Source organism: Rattus norvegicus, chromosome 6 (genome assembly GCF_036323735.1).
Source record: "Rattus norvegicus strain BN/NHsdMcwi chromosome 6, GRCr8, whole genome shotgun sequence".
Taxonomy (NCBI): domain Eukaryota; kingdom Metazoa; phylum Chordata; class Mammalia; order Rodentia; family Muridae; genus Rattus; species Rattus norvegicus.
In genome coordinates, this window is record NC_086024.1 from 46592780 (window position 1) to 46609718 (window position 16939).

Consider the following 16939-nt stretch of genomic DNA (forward strand, 5'->3'; position numbering starts at 1 on the left):
GGCCTGTTACTTTTGCATCTGATGGCGACTACTGCTAGACCACCAACTAATTTGCCCACTATTCTCGAACCAATCATCAAAGGAGCTACTTATTGATCATTGGTTTGGCTTCGGGCATTTATGCAGTGTGTGCTGAATGGTCTGTACTGGCAAATCTATTTTCAGTTGAATGCAAACGTGCCTTAGCTTTGAAACCTGTTCTCCACCCCTTACCCAATTCCTTGGTTTGTGTCTATAAAGCCACCACTTTTAGGACTCATCTCTTTGTACGGGATCTGACACATTTTATGTCTCAGATATATTGTGTGGATTAGTTCATTAGTCTGATTTTCGAAAGTACATAAAATTCAGGCTTGAAAGTAACCCAATTGAAGGGAAAAGGGATTAGATTTCAGTGATGTTATTTCTCTGATGGTGAAATTAGCCAGTTCAAGCCAGTTCAGGTATATATAAATGCATTGGTCCCAAAGATCAAGAATAGGGACGTTGCCATGAGGAGAAAGGAAGGGAAAGAGAGCATGGGGAGGAGGGAGGGGTGTCTGGTGTACTACCAAAGAGCCTCTGGAGGAAGGGCAGCCTAGCCCCTGGGACTGAGGGATGCTGGGAGAACCCTGAGGTCAGGTCTGCTATAGGTAGGTAAAATATGCACTTCAGTCCCTTGTAGGAATTGCCTCACCTTCAGAGCACACTATCAAACCAAAGAGCCTCACCCATGTAGCCTGTCTTGTCTACCTCCCCTCTTAGGTGTGTAAACACTCTCCGGTGCTTTGCTAACAGTGTTAAGTCTGACTCTTCCTTAAATGAAATTTCTATAAAAACAGCCAAATTCCCATGTCTTTGGCCTATACCAAAAGCCCAAGGCCCCCATGACATGCAAAAAATTATTACGGTTTTTTTTTTTTTTTTTTCGGAGCTGGGGACCGAACCCAGGGCCTTGCGCTTGCTAGGCAAGCGCCCTACCACTGAGCTAAATCCCCAACCCTAAATTATTACGTAAGCTAAGTATTTCAATTTAATGCTGGGGCACAAGGCTGTGGAGTCAGGAGGTCTGCGGTGAGGGTCCCTGGACAGCTCTGGCTTTTAAGTTGTGTTTTTACTGTGTCCATCAAGGCTACTAACCAAGGAAAGGAAGTTCCCACTTGAGAGTGGCCAGTGATGGACGGGTGCTCCAGCTGTAAAACGGAAGTCAAAACACCACAGCTATCGCCCGTCTCCGAGAGACAGGAGACAGGATTGCGGCGAACAGGCCAAAGGAGCCAAAGTCTACAGACTCACCCGGCCAGGACACTCGCCTGTAGACCAGAGAGCTAAGCCGGTTGGTCCCGAGCTAGCCCCGCCCACTGTTAGCTCCGCCCACGGCACGAGATCCGCCACATCCGGCGTAGACTTGCGGGTTCAGACCTTTCCATCATGTCGCTGTGCGAGCTTGCGGCGAGCGGGAGCTCTCTGCTCTGGCCTCGCGTGTTGCTCTTTGGGGACTCCATCACGCAGGTACACGCCGCACCCTCGGCTGCGTCCGCGCGCGTGTCGGGGCAGGCCAAGCGCGGTTCCCCTCGTGCTCCGCGGGCCGTGCACCTTGCGAGCCGGTGTGGACGCCGGGATGCGGGGCTGCCCGAGTCCCGGTCTTCTCAGCGGGATTTTGAATGACCCGGTGCACTTTGGGGTGCACGGGAGCTTAAGGGGTTCAGGTTCGCTGCCCGCAGCCTCCTGTGGGGTTCTTCACGGAAGCCACTTTGAACCAGCTAGTTTCACTCCTCGCTTCCTCCCTCGGTTTCGGTCCAGTACCAAGTGGGTTTTGAAAACAAAGCGTTCAACAGTGTGAAAAAGTAATCCCATCTGAGAACATTTAACTCCCAATTAGGGAAATTCTTCCTTCAGGGAGATAAAAAACATAAACAAGAAACACGCTTCTCTATGGTTTACTCATAATCGGGCATGGCTTTCCTTAGTAATTGGCAACATTATTTTTAGATAATGGGCACTAAGTTTTTGTGGGTGGGCGTGGTGGTGCGATGGGTTGCCATGACTGTTAAATCAATAGAGCATAGGCTTCCTTAGTCTTCAGCTGTGGAGAAATGGGATGACGTTATGTCATCTAACTCAACGTAGTTTTCTTCTGTTCAGGTAACAAATGCCTCTAATATTAAGTCGCATTAAAATATTAATGACAGACTCTGTCATTCAGACATCCATTGGATGAAGAAAACCCTCTCATTACAGAGAGTTACCGAGTGAAGCTACAGTGACTCCCAAAATACCTTCCCAAGCAAGGAAGGTTAGAAGCCTGGGGGTGTCAAAAGGGAGTCTGCATCTAATGGGCCTGGCCCCCCACTTTTGCCATTGTGTGCAGCTGTGTGGATAATAACAGACCTTTTTCTTCAGTTTTCTTTCCAGCAGGGTGGATGGGGCACATTGCTGGCTGACAGACTAGTCAGGTAAGAACAGTTCCTAGAACAGTTCCTTGGCTGCTCTCTGGTGGGAAGCGTAGTCTCGAAGAGTGAATGATGGAGTGGCTTTTATCTGTTAGCCTTTTCCCTCCCGGGCACATGTTAAAGGGGAGGAACACAGAGCAAGCACTCGGGTCCACAAAATCAGGTTTGCTACCGCATGACATCTGTCAGCACTTGTGTGGTGGGTCTACCTCCCTTCCAAACCACTGAGTTTCTGCCTGTTAGTGGGTTTCTAACGCTCTGTACTTACCGGAAAGTCCACTTTACATGGACCCTGAGTTACTGCTAGAATGCATAGAATCAACCCCTTGTGTGGAATTCCTATCTCATCGAGGGACACGAGGAGGCTGGGCAGGGCGTGAGCGTTTCCATAAAGCCCGCAGAACACACAGTTACTATGGCCAGTTCCCCAGGACTAGAAACAGCCCTTTGCTCATAACCTGTCTTTTTAACCAATTTATTTCAGGAAGTGTGACGTCCTGAATCGTGGATTTTCAGGTTACAACACCAGATGGGCCAAGATTATCCTTCCAAGAATAATCAGGAAAGGGGCTGGTTTGGAAAACCCAGTGGCGGTTACAATATTCTTTGGTGCCAATGACTCTACACTCAAAGGTAAGGACATCTCTAGATCGTGCTTGGGTTTTCCTGGACTCAACAAATACACGTTTATATACTGTTCCTCCCAGACTGTTTCTGTATCTCCCGGGAGAAAGTTTCAGAGAACTGTGCGTTCCTGGGGCTCGCCCATGTGGGTTTCTTTGGACTTTGATGTGGTTAGATTTGGTTCAGGTGCTCTAGGGCTCGTTTTCCACATGACCGCCTCATTGATTCACCTGAAAGGACTTTTCATTGTTTGTCTGATGTCCTCAGCTGATACAGTTGGCGGTGAAGGGCTCGCTTGTGGCCCTCTTTGGTTAGGTTTTTGGTTTCGTTTTTTGAGATAAGATCTCCTTTGGCCCAGGCTGGCTCTAACTCACTAGGTAGCTAAGGCTGGTTTATCCTTCTGCTTTACCTCGAAAATGCTGGGAGAGAGGTGTGTGACACACAGCCTGGCCTATTGCTGGTTTTTGAGTTTTTTGGGTTTTTTTTTAATGTTTTGTTTTGTTGATTTTGGCTCCTAAAATTACACATGACTGTAGAGAAAGACTGGCCAGGATACCTCCACACACCAGCAGTGGCCTGGATGTAGGTTCATGCGTGACTTTGCTCTTTGCTTCCTGTGATTTGCACGGAGTCTGCAGAGAGCCTTGTGCTTGTGCACAAGCGTGACTGGGAGCAAGCCCGACAAGCAGCTTCACACACTTGACTGTTTTTCACAGCTGCCATTACCTCAGCTCCCAGTGAGGGCACCGTGAGCTTCAGAAGGCTAAATCGGTGAAGGTCAGGATTAGATGGGGCAGTCTTGCACCTTAGCCTACAGATCCAGCCTTACCTTTGATGGGCAACCTAGAGAAAAGACCCACACACTCAAAATGTCCTCAGCCTCTGAGGCCTGAGCTGAGAGCTGTGTAAGTAAATGGGTTAAAGAGGAGGGAGTCTTTCCTTTGGGTCTTGGAACCCAACAGTTCCTCAGTGGCACTGTAAACTTGCCAAACTCTGTTCCTGCCTGTGAGTGGTGGCACATTCTCACTGAGGTCTTAGCACGGGGAAGCTGAAACAGAAGGATCACTGCGTGGTCCAGGCCAGCCTGAACTAAGATTAAGAGCCTGCCTCAAAACACAAAGGGCTGGGGATGTCACACAGTGGGTCCAATGCTTGCCTAGTGGTGTGTTCAGTTCCCTTCCTAGTCTGATATAAGGCTGTGTGGGCATACAAACTTTTAATCCCAGCACTTGGGAGGGCTAGGGTTGAGACTGAGAAAGATATATATATCTTGAACAGATGAGAACCCCAAGCAGCATGTCCCCTTGGATGAGTACAGTGCAAACTTGAGGGACATGGTACAGTACCTGAGGTCTGTGGACATCCCCAAGGAGCGAGTGATTCTTATCACACCACCCCCTCTCTGTGAAGCGGCCTGGGAGAAGGAGTGCATCCTGAAGGGTGAGTAGCACACCTCAGCCTGTCAAAGCCGAGTGTGGGTGCTAAGGGAGGGACTTGTCCATTTTCAGTCAAGTTAATGTCAGGTCTTGCTCTAGCAGTGGCTCTCAGCCTTCCTAACGCTGCGACCTTTTAATACAGTCACATTGTGGTGACCCCCACCGTTGCGTTATTTCATTGCTACTTCATAGCTGTAATTTTGTTGTTAAGAATCACAGTGTGGGGGCTGAAGAGGTGGCTCAGTGGTCAAGAGCACTGACTGCTCTTCCAGAGGTCCTGAGTTCAAATCCCAGCAACCACATGGTGGCTCACAACCATCTGTAATGAGATCTGACGCCCTCTTCTGGTGTGTCTGAAGACAGCTACAGTGTACTTATATATAATAAATAAATAAATCTTAAAAAAAAAAAAACTCAGTGTAAACATTTTGGGAGATAGAAGTTTGCCAAAGGAGTTGCGACCTGCTGGTTGAAAATGGCTAGACTATTTTGGGGTAAATTTTTGATGTATATTTGTGGGGGGGTGTTCTGGTTGTATGTCAGGAGGGCATTGGTGACCCAGAGCTTACTGTCCGTGTTGCCAGACGACAAGGCGCATACATGGCCCACTGCCAGCTGCAGCAGCTGGGTGGCCAGATGCGCACACCAAGTCCTCTGCAGCCTTCTCCCCTGGCGTGGGGGAGGCGCCTGCCGTCAAGAGCTCTGCAGATGGCCCCTGCTCCAGCTGCCAGGAGCCACCCCTGCCTTGCCTCCTTAGGCGGTTGGAAAAGTGTGATGTTAAAACCCCTCCACTTTCCTTCCACGTATGTGTTTTGTCCCTTCAGCACAGCAGCTCTCAGGCTGACACATGTGACTGGAAAAGTGTTCTGTGAACTTTGTCCAAGCTGCTTGAAACTGGAGGACAGGTTTGACTGGGACACATTTATGGGACAGCACAGGTCCACTCCCACACTGGGGAAGAGTGGTTCTTTTCCTCACACACAGCAGGTCGGCCCGGCTCCTACTATACCCCAAATCCCTTCACTAGCCTCTCAGAGACCTGAGATTCTACCCCAGCCGGGCTTCCCCCACCCACTGGGTAATCTGCATTCATCCATGCCTGAGAGATAGGCAGGATGCGCTTAGTTAACTCCATCCATTTTGTTCTGGAATCTGCATTAATGGGATAGGCATGGCTGTCACATAGACTAGGAAAGACTCAGAATGGTTGAGCATGTTGTCCACAGGCCATGTAGTAGCAGGCTCAGGAAGTGACTGTCGTCTCCTGCAGCCTTTGCTCACATTATTACAGTAGCATGTTGACACTGGAGGTCTCAGTGGCAGTGTGTCTCTCATGATCTTGACCTTTCTTTCCAGCCATGCCCTTCCTTGCCCTTTACCCAACTCACTGGGGTCTACACTCTAGCTGGTTAGTCTCTGTAACCCAACCCTGGTGCCTTAGGAGCCTCTGGCTGCTACAGCAGGCTGTTCCTCCACCATGCACTTCCTGCACTGTGTCAAGCAGTACCATTGTTGCAGCCCCCACACTGGCTTCAGTGACACTTAGAAACTGTCCAGTCAGTGTAGCCTTCAAAAGGACCAGCACTAAGTTTGCCAGTGACCCTCTGGAGTTCTCACCGACAGGTTGCAAATTGAACCGCCTGAACGTTGCTGTCGGAGAATATGCTAAGGCATGTTTACAAGTAGCCAGAGACTGTGGGACTGATGTCCTTGACCTGTGGACCCTGATGCAGAAGGACAACCAGGTACCATGATTTTCCCAGTCCTCTCAGGGTTATTGGGATCACACAAGTATACAAGATGTGTGCAGCTTTCTAGACTAGCTCTGTAGATGGGCATGGTGGTGTGTATCTGCAGAACTTGTGAGGTCTGGGTATAAGGATCAGGAGTTCAAGGATAGCCCGGGCTGCACAGCATGCTTGGGCCCAGCATGGCATATAAAACTGTCTCAAAAGACATGAATGTCAGTCTTGGTTTTCACCAGGAAAACTGGGCAGATGAAAGGCCAGAGGAGCTGAAGCAGCCAATACAGCCAGAAGCTTAGCTACAGGTTACCTAGAGAACCATAACTGCCTTAGGTTCAGATCTATACAAGCAGGACAGAGTTCAAACCCACTGCAGAGTGTCATGCTAGTTGAGTTATTTTGTGTTAAAGCCTGAAAACATGTATATGTGTATATACATTTTCAGTATATACACATATGTGTGTATATATACATACATACGTTCATACACACACACACGGAAAACGTTACTTGTCATATGAAGGGCAGCCTCTTGGGGCAGCTGGACACACATGCACTGACAGAGGACGCAGCAGTCCACTGTAGAGTGTCTTTGCAGCCATATCCACACTGGGCCCAAAGCTAGAAGCAAGTCACCTGCCTTTCTATAGGTGACTGGGTGACCCCAGTCCATGGAGTCCTGAGCAGTGACAACACCTAATCTGAGGCCCGAAACACAGACAGCGCTGCTAGGAAAGGATGGCTCTCAGGACATGCACATGGCTCCAGCCGTCTGACATCTCAGACAAGGCTGTAGGGACAGCGTGAGGACAGTGCTGCACATCGTCCCTGGTCTGCAGCATGTGACCCATCTGCTTTCATCCTCACCAGCCTTACACATCCCGGGCTGGCCCGGGACTCGTGTGTAGTTGAGGATAACTTTGTCCTGCGGGTGGAGCGCTGTGGTTACAGTGTGCACTGCCACACTATGGTGCCGGAGACTGCGTATGTGCTAAGCAAACCCTGCTGACTGGGCCCTGTCCCGGGCCTACTCTTGACTCCATAGTTAAATGCATGCTCTGTGGGAGCAACTGAAAGGTTATTGCTGTGATGCTGAGTCCCAGGGAGGGAGCTGAGGGAGGGTACTCCAGGGAGGTGGTGGGAAAGGAGGACCCACGCTACCCCAGTTCACAGCGGTTTGGTTTTGCTGTGTCCACAAAACAACAACTCGATCCACAACCACTAAACCAGATGCTAATTCTCCCCCTCCCCTAATTCTTAGTCCATGCCCTCCTCCATGGACCAGGAAGGGTCTGACATTTGACAGTTCATCTGTAAAGGAGGACATGTCACTGCCTCCTAACTCCGAGACTGTAACAGACACAAGGCCTGGATTAGCACTGGAAGGGAGAGACCATCAGGACATCTTCTACCACTGCCTGGTTTACTCACAAAGTTTTCAGGTTTAACAGATTCTAGACTCCCTAGAATCTGTTAGATTCCCTAGAAGAAGGGAAATCTTCCTTATAGATGGGAAAGGCCACTAGGACTGTCATTCTCAGCCTGTGAACAGTGCCATGCGGATTAAGCAAGTGAAGGCTCCTCCTAGTCAGAATGGGCCTCCGAGTAAATCCTGGGTTTAGACAGGGGAGTGGTGGAGACTGGCCTCATAGGGGTTGGGGATTTAGCTCAGTGGTAGAGCGCTTGAGCGCAAGGCCCTGGGTTCGGTCCCCAGCTCCAAAAAAAAAAAAAAAAAAGAGTGGCCTCAGCCCAGACTTCCTGTTCAAGTATAAGTTCCTATCACTCCAAACTTGCCCAAGCACAACCCCGAGCCCTCTTAACACTAGTCAGCCATTAAGCCTCCCTCTGATAACATGTCATCCCAGTTCAGATACACGAACAGCCATGATTTTGAGAGCTCAGGTCTGTGAGACATAGGACAGGGCAGCAAGCGTCTCGCACCTGTGCAGAAGCACAGAGGCCTCTGTGGTCCCCATCAGGCTGCTGACCGCTCTCAGCCACCCTGAGGAGGGAGCACACACTAACATTCTGCCTCTCCCTACAGGACTTCTCGTCCTACTTATCAGACGGCCTGCATTTATCCCCACTGGGGAATGAGTTTCTGTTCTTCCACCTCTGGCCACTGCTGGACAAGAAGGTCTCCTCCCTGCCACGTCTGCTTCCTGACTGGAAGGATGTGGAGGAAACAAAGCCTGAGCTGAGCCTGCTGGGAGACGGAGACCATTAGCATGGGGGACGTTCCCGAGAACGAGTGGCTCAGGTCACTCACACATACCACCTCAGGTTGGCAATCACAGACATTCTATGAGCAAGTGCACAACTTTGTTAATAATTCCTAAACATCAAGAGATTGATTAAATGGTTCTTTCCAAGCTTAACTTCTATTCACGATTATTGTCCAAAAAACTTACTAACTTGCTTTTCAGGGAAATGTTATATACTTAACCCATTGTTTTGATATTCAGTATTTATTGGACTGAAGCAGTATCATCGGTGCCACGGCTACAGAATATACCCTGAGCATCTTATTAATTCTGTACATGGAAAAAAAATACAATTAAGACCATTTTGGTTTAAAAAGTCACAATTTTATAAAAATGGTTTTCTTATATTCTGCCAACTGTTTCATTCATACATACACCCACACACCCCACTCACCTTAGAGCAAATCCTCAAAGTGTAACTAACATATAAGGCTGTCATGACTAGTAAAAGGAGCCAATACCACAAGGTACATGTTCAAGTATTAGTGTAACAGACACCCTCAGGAGAGACAAGGCACAGGTTTGGTTAACTGTCCTCAGAGTTACAAGTTATTCTGGTTAAGACGTGTTTGCTGGTGAGCACATTGCAATTCTTAGAAGAAAAAAAGCTTTTATAACTAAAACTTACAGAAATGAGAATTCAGGCTAATGGTATTTATCCTCACACAATAAGTACAAAACATCCTGGGTCCTGAAGCCCCAAAGCCTGAGGTAACGCGAGTGTCTGCTTGCTGAGGCTGAAGACGGTTCTTCCAGGGCTGGGCCCCACCCGTCTCCCTAGCCAGCTCAGCACCTGCCAGCCTTCCAGAGTGTTCAGGAGAGAGCTCCACTCCAGCTCAGACCGCGAAGCACTGTAGGTTGGGGGATGTGCAACTTCTTACAGCACTTGGCTTTCTAAATTTGTGTGTGTTGCCTGCATGTTTGACTGCACCAATGCATGCCTTGTGTTCTAGAGTTCAGAAGATGTCATCTCCCCTGGGATTGGAGTTAAGAGCCACCGTGTGGGTACTGGGAATGAAACCAAGTGCTCTTAACTGTGGGGCCAACTCTCCAGCCCAGTATTTTTTAAGGCAAACAATGTTTAGAGACCCGTGAAGACACTTTTTGCAAAACGGAAAAACTGCCCAGGGAACCTGGGGCTAAGCAGTTAATAGGCCATCTTGAAGTTCATGTGGCTGTTTGTATAGACTGTTCCAGAGCTAGTCTTCATCTTGGAAAGGACTGTATCCACAAAGTTCAGTGCCAAGACAGACGGCATTTGGAGACAACGCACATGTGAAGGCCAAAACCCCCAAAAAGTCTGTGTTCCAGTCATCCTCACTGCTAAGTGCTTCACCGTAGTGAGAGGACCTTACAGCATACAGAAAAACAGACTGAAGGCTTAATCAGTGCTGTCACCAGGAACTTGATCCAGCCTTATTTTCTGCTTCTGCACCACAGGTCAAAGGAGATTTTTAGATTACAAAAGAAAACCCCAAAACCTGAAAGCCTTAAATAAGCCAGATTTACCTCACCTCTTCAAAGGGCCTACATACACAGGATGTCATGTGAAGGTCCTGTCACATGACCAGCATCTGCTAAGCTGCTCCCGTTTCTCAGATCATTACAGTCTATTTTGATTCAGGTCAGCTCTGTGGAACATCTGTAGGTCTGTGTCCCCCAGAGCAGGCCCAGGCTCCCACTAACACTCTGTCTCTTTGCTGTCAACTCGGCTCTGACGCTGCAGCTTGAAGGAGGCGGCCTTCTCACTCCTGGTGACTGGGTGGTCTGTGAGGTCCTCAAAGGACTTGGCGGCTGCACTGCTGTTGGGGAAGGGGTCCTTCTCAAAGCCATCATCATCCACATGTGAATCTGTGCTGGGGTCTTCCTGGATGGTGTCCATCCTCTGGTGATCCAGTTTTGGAGCCGCAGACACTGGCGGCATCATTGCAGCCGGCTGCAGGGCCTGCAGACGACCTGGAGTCTGGGGTGCAGGGAACGGCTTGATAATGCGAACAGATGCTGAGTCCATGCTGCTCAACATCTCAATGTTCTGGAAAGGATGGGGAGAAAGTAATCAAAGGTCATCACACTATATAATCTCATCCACACTACCCCTGGGCTATGCTCATGCCAAACCTAGTGCTAGGCAAGGCACTGGCGACCACCTGAGCAGGACTGCAGTGCTCTGAGATGCTCTGACAACCTGTGCCTATCAGAATTCAGCGCTGAGAAGCTACATCACCATCTGCGGTTATGGGGAACCAGGTTCCTCTCTGCTAGCTTTCTTTCCATGCAACTAAGCCAAGTGTGCCACAGTCATTTTCTGGGGATCAGCATGTCCATCGGCCTTAGGACTTCCACTAACCCAGGAGGGAGGCACTCTTGCTGAGGCCTTTGTCAGTGTGGCTGAAGTGCAACTGGAGACTGCTCTTGTTTTTATGTATACTTACACTGTGATGAAACAGAGACAGGGACTCATACTGCTTGTCCAGTTTCTTATCCTAGAAAGCACAGGAGGTAAAAATGTCATTCTTCCTAAAATTAAAAGGAGCCCAACCCTCAAATGGTGAGTGTTTCCTGCTCACTCCTAAGGCTGAGTGAACTTAGACCTTAACTGCAGAGTGATGGACGGCAGGGCGTGGCTCAGCACTGGAGCAGTTGTCCAACACACGTGAGCCTTGGGTCTGCCTGCCACCCAAGGGACAGCACGTTCACAGCTGAGAACACATTTGTGCAGCCTGACACATACACCCAAGCAAGAAGTGCTCGACACCAACAGTGACACGGACACGAAAAGAAGGGGTGCTTAACAAGCTAGCTTAGACTGGGCAGAAGGACTGGGCAGAGGGTTCATAGGCATGGCCACAACACTCATGCACTGGGACGGTGCTGGCTGCCAAGGCCACTGGCAAAGATAGTCACAGCATCCCTGGGTGCTTCACCATCCCAACCCACAGCTTCTTAGCTGATTTCACAGACACCACACTTCTAGAGGAACAGTCTTGATCCTCAGGTTGTATCTATGTGGGAGGTTGAATGCTAACTGACAAAGGGAAAGACAACACCAAGAAGAACTGGGCCACAACTGAATGCCTGGTGCCATGAATGCATTCTGTGACTAGAAACAAACCTCCAGTCAGTGGCTTTGCTCTGAAATCAAGGGTCAGCTTCATGGTCCATATGTACATGTTCCATGAACACAAAATCCACCCAACGCTGTAGCGAAAGCACTCAAGAGGGCCGGCTCTGCTATCCTGAGACACAGCTAACAAAGCCGCAACAGCTGTTCTGCTGGCACAGGTGCCCCAGAGCCTTTCCACACCACAGGACAGAAGCCAGGAGGGCTCTGTGAGAGCTTCAGAGACTATCTGTAAGGTACCCACCCCTCCCTCACACGAGGTAAGGTTTCAAAGCTCTAAGAATGTATAAAGATATGAACACTATACACAATGTCAACAATCTACACGGTACATGGAGAATGTCTCAGAAATGCTGACATTTGTCCCTCTATAACCAAGTCAGCCCCAAAGTGCTCTTGGTGAGAGACTTTACAAGTCACAAGCCTCAAACAAGTCCAGCTAGATGCTCTCCTGTGCTTACAGTAAAAAGTTCCAAAATAATTAAATAGCAAAATACACACAGAAATATATTTTAAAGCCTCATTGTGTTATTTTGCATGTGAGTGTGCCACGGCCTACAAGGTGGGATGTGCATGGGACATGGGAGGACACCTGCGGGGAGTCAATCCCCTCCTTCCACACTTCAGTCCTAAGAAAAGCCCTCGGGCAGTCGGGTGTTGCCGTGGGCATCTACCGAAGGGAGACGGAGCCTCGTGTGCCGTGGCTGCTCACTGTGAACCTGAGAGTGACTTGGAGCTGCTGCTGCCCCTGCCTGTCTCCTGAGTTCACGCCCTACTGTACCTAGTTTATGCAGCGCCTTGGGACACAGTCCTGTGCAAGCTGGGACCCCTCTACAGCTGAGCTAGGCCCCGGCTGCCATTCTGCTCTGTCTTCAACACTCACAATAGCACCAGCAACTTTTCTGTCAATCTTTCAATTTGGAGTTGCTCAGCAATTTTGTAAAACATTTGATCATTTAAACTTCGGTGACTTACCACACAGTGGACAAGAATGCTGAAAGGAATCCAAAATATCAAGGAGAAAACCAGAACAGACCCAACGATGTTGTCTGCCAGAAACTTCCCTGTGAATAATCCAAACAGTAAGCGTTGCAGCCACATTTCACAGGAGCACTACAAAGCGGTGAGCATGGTGCCAGGCCGTGCTGGGGATGAGGAGACCAGGGAGCAATGGCCACTCCTGTGTGGACTGTACCCGCACACCAAGCACAGCATGCCTAGGAAGACACTGCTTAATTGCCTGAAAATTGTTTTTACTGCTAAACTCTATGGGGTGTTGCCTTCTGTAAATTCTTAAATTAACCAGAGTCAAGGGACTGAGCCATGCTCAGGTGGAGAACTCCCTCTGAAAACTCGTGCATGCAAGACACACGGGAAGGGGCCTGCCTGAGTTCACTTCGTCTTGGACAACAAAGGTGTTTTATCATTTTTAACCTGTTTTTAAAAATTGTTTTATTTATTTACATTCCAAATGTTGCCTCTCTTCCTGGCTCCCCCTCCCTTAACCTTCACCTTTCTGTTCTGCACACACATATGTCTATACCATGTGAATGCAGTGCCTGGAGAGGCCAGAAACAAATGCTGGACACCCTAAGGCAAGAGTCAGAGGTAATTAAGAGCCACCATGTGGGTGCTAAGAATTGAACCCAGGTCCTCTGGAGGAATAACCAGTCTTCTTGACCCTGAGCTATCTCTCCTGTCCTCATTGGAGTTATTTCGCAACAAGTGTGGGGAATACTTCAGTCTTCTGCTACAAGATCACAGCACAAACTGAAACCAATCCTGAGTCACCTGGGAATCAGCTCAGATCTTGGTAAATAATCCAGGAAATATTTCACTTACCAAAAGTGTTGATGCTCAGCTGGTCAATGAAATCCCAAAACCGCTCAATTACGTCCTGTACCCGTTTCTCACATTTGCCCTACAGGAGAAAAGATCATGCCCAAAGGCATGTTTAGAACTAATGGAGCCTCAGAAAACAAAGGGCAACTCTGCTTAGTGGGCCCCTGGACACAGGAGGAAAATTACAATATGAAGACGCCCAAGGAAGGAGGTCCACTCACTAGCACTTTCATTTACATCCCTTAAAAACTATCCGGTGCAGTGGTGGGGCTGGGTGTGTTCAGACAGGGTGTCCTGTAGATCTCAAAACTGGGCTTGTCTATTCTGCAATGGCTAAGAATATAGAAGTGTGTTGTCACACCCAGCACAGAAGTCCATTTTTAGAATGAACAGGACAAAGCTCAAGAAAACTATAAACCTAGGAATACCTTGTTCAGAATGACAGCAATTATAAACACAGTGGACAGAGCGGGCTTTACAACATCAAGTACTTGATTTTGCAAACAAAGGCAATCCGAACACAAATACTATCTTTTTACCTTTCTAACCAGTGCCTGCTTGGAGTATGTACAGATAGGGACTGCGTAAGATGAAGAATGTGTTGTCTATTTTTTGAGAACAGATCTCACTAGCAACCCTGTTTGGACTGATACTCTTTGTGACAGCAGGCTGCGGCAGGGCTCTGTGTAGTCTTTACTGTCTTAGCTGGTTTGACACCAAGTCCTAATTTCCTGGCTTAAAGACTGGACACAGAGTGCGAAACTGTTCAAACTGTGATTCTGCAGGAGGCTCAGAGTGAGTAGGAAAGACCAAGGCTGCTTAAGTCATCCAAGTCAGACCCTGTGCCTCTCTACAGATGCGTAATTCCACAACAAAATACTTACATTCATGTCACAAAACCCTACTGTACAGGGCTTCCCTTTCCTCAAAAATAAGTTCTTTTGCTCTGCATCGACGTAAGGCACACATGGGCCAGAAAGGTTCCTGCAGCATACCTTGCACGAGTTGTCGGTGTCTGAAAGAGAAGCACAGCCGCTGACTAGGAGACCTCACCACAGGCTTCCTTGACTTCTAGTTTTTGACCTCACTCCCAGATGTCAAAAGCTGATACTATCCAGGGCTGAGGGGTTCAGGCAGAGTGCCTACACCTACAGTGTCTATGATGGCTTGGGTGCCAGGTCCACCACCACAAAAAAAAAAAAAAAAAAAAAAAAAAAAAAAGGACAACACTCCCAAATTAATATTCCTCAGCTCTTCGGATTAAACAGTTATTAGCTGGACATGGGGGCACACGCTTTTAATCCCAGCACTTGGGGATCAGAGGCAGGCAGATCTCTCTGAATACAAGGACAGTCTGGTCTACATAGTGAGTTCCAGGACAACCAAGGCTTTGGATTTCTTAGATCCTGTCTCAGGAACAGAATAAAAGGATTATCAACAGAAAACTCTGATAGATTAAGCCAAAGTACATTCTCTGTCTAACCTGCCTAATGCTCTCCAAATGCACCCTCTGGCCCAACATGCCTCACAGCCAGCTTCCACCCCTGGCTTCTCAGTGTAGATCTGCCCTACCCCAGCCAGTGCAGCTGTGTAGAACTGTCCACCTGTGGTGTGCAGCGGGCACCTGCCAGTGACAGGAGCACTGCAGCCTGGACTTGACAGTGCCTTCCCCAAGAGGAGCTCTGCCACAATCTGAGGCAAAAGTCAGCAGTTGGCACCAGATGTGTGGATTCTCAGAACTAAAACTTTACCCTGCAGTGTAACTTGGGATAGTCTGAATCTGCTCTAAGGGGGAAGCTAAGTTTACCTTCAGAAAGAAAGTCGAGTAGAACACAAAGCAAGCCGAACGTTTTTTATTACATTATCAGGGCTTACTGTGACCTGGACTTTGTCTTTCCAAGGCACTGCAAGCCTGTTGTTATTGACTCAGTCAGTTACTGGCAGCGCTGTTGTCTTTGCTGCTCAATCACAGGACTCATGCATGCGTGCTAGGCAGATGCTCCTCTGTTGAACACCCACACTTGCTGCTAACAGTGATCCACCTGGAGGAACCACTCACTCCAGCCTATGGGTGAGTTAACATCGATGTCTCTACTCGGAACAGAGAGCTGCTATCCATCCACCAGCCCCACAGTGGAGTGGAGTGTGGAGGGGAGCCAGGCCCTGAATGTCCTCAAGCCTCCCTTCAGACCCAATGATTCTAAAAATAAGCATGGGAAACCAAGAAAACTGTAGCTAGCAATAAAAGGCTGCCTTCCAGGCTGCCCCAGCAGGGAGGAGAGGGTGGCAGACCTTGGTAGCATCATCAAAATTCCCACCCAGAGGGCAAAGTGGGTAAAGGCAGCAGCTGCCAAGCTTGAAAACCTGGGTTTGATTCCTGAGACCCACGTTACTAGACGAGAGCGGACTACCTCAAGTGACCCTCTGACCATGTGTATGGAGGAAGGTCCGTATGTACGAATGCACACACGTATGCATGCACACGAGCACACACACAAATGCAGTTTTAGAAATCCAATCTACAGGAAATGGCCTTGGTTAAGTTCAAAGAGTTTCTTCCATTCGTGCCACGGGAAGGGAGTTATTGCTGCTTCTATGCTTTATATGATGTGTGAGGAGCGTGAGGACAGTCCCCACCCTCCTCTCAATGCCGTTCCTAGTTCCCACGGAGCCTGCCTGCCACATGTCTGAAATGGAGTAGGAAAGGAGTTCACAAGGTGGTGGGGAGCAGGATCTAAACACAGGGCTGTCCTCTCCAAATGCTAGCTTGCCTTGCTGCTTTCCTCATCCCTTGCTTGGTTCTCCCCACGCTGGATGAGCAGCAGGGAGCCCGGTGTCATGCAGCTGCAGGACTTAGAAACTACTCACCAGCACATGCGCAGGACTCCAGCTCCTGCTCCCTCTTGCAGAAAGGGATGCATTTCCCAGCCTTGCACTTGCCCAGGTCCAAGCACACAGTGTCATCTTCAGCATCTCCTGGTGGGGGGCACTCACTGCTATTCCCTGGAGGCGAACACCAATTAAAACTCAGTCCAGGGCACAACAGTTGCCACACACTGCTTCTCATAAGAACGAGGACCCTGCAAACAGCAAAGCCTCAAGGGCTGCTTTCCCCTGAAGTGTAGAGAGCGGCTAAAGATGGCGCCGACATCCGGTGGTCGTTTGTGATAAACACCCACAATGCGCATGTGTTGTCATGTCTCCGGCAGCTATCAGGCTGGAGTGATATTCATGCTAATGAGGCATTTCATGCTCCACCAATCCCTAGAGGACAAGTATATAGCCACAGCCTGTTTTGTATATAAGGCTAGTGCCTTTGTTCCTCGGGGTCCCCGTATCAATAACTAGGTGTTCCTGCAATAAAGGCTGTTGAGAAGAATCCGACAGTGTTGCGTCTTCCTTGCTGGCTGAGGTGGGCGCTACACTAAAGGACACTTTACCCTGGTTTCTACATGTTCATATGCCACAGGACACC

At 48.9% G+C, this 16939-nt stretch overlaps 2 protein-coding genes across 4 annotated transcripts in view; one reads left to right on the top strand and one right to left on the bottom strand.

The window, feature by feature from the left end:
* The first annotated feature begins 1397 nt into the window (after nt 1–1397).
* On the top strand, nt 1398–8615 carry Iah1 (isoamyl acetate hydrolyzing esterase 1). Its single transcript, NM_001100540.1, has 6 exons — nt 1398–1491; nt 2383–2435; nt 2917–3065; nt 4335–4496; nt 6116–6237; nt 8282–8615. The coding sequence occupies exons 1-6, from the start codon at nt 1411–1413 to the stop codon at nt 8462–8464; spliced, it is 750 nt and encodes a 249-aa protein (NP_001094010.1). The 5' UTR covers nt 1398–1410; the 3' UTR covers nt 8465–8615.
* Nucleotides 8616–8803: 188 nt separating this feature from the next.
* The window catches only part of Adam17 (ADAM metallopeptidase domain 17), a 62108-nt gene continuing 53972 nt past the window's right edge, over nt 8804–16939 (bottom strand). For all 3 annotated transcript variants that reach the window (XM_063262376.1, NM_020306.3, XM_039112795.2), the window contains 6 exons: nt 16333–16467; nt 14349–14479; nt 13465–13543; nt 12598–12686; nt 10934–10984; nt 8804–10533 (listed from right to left, as the gene is read on the bottom strand). In XM_063262376.1, coding sequence (XP_063118446.1) covers nt 10183–10533; nt 10934–10984; nt 12598–12686; nt 13465–13543; nt 14349–14479; nt 16333–16467 — 836 coding nt within the window. In that variant the 3' untranslated portion in view covers nt 8804–10182. The remainder of the gene's footprint in view (nt 10534–10933; nt 10985–12597; nt 12687–13464; nt 13544–14348; nt 14480–16332; nt 16468–16939) is intronic.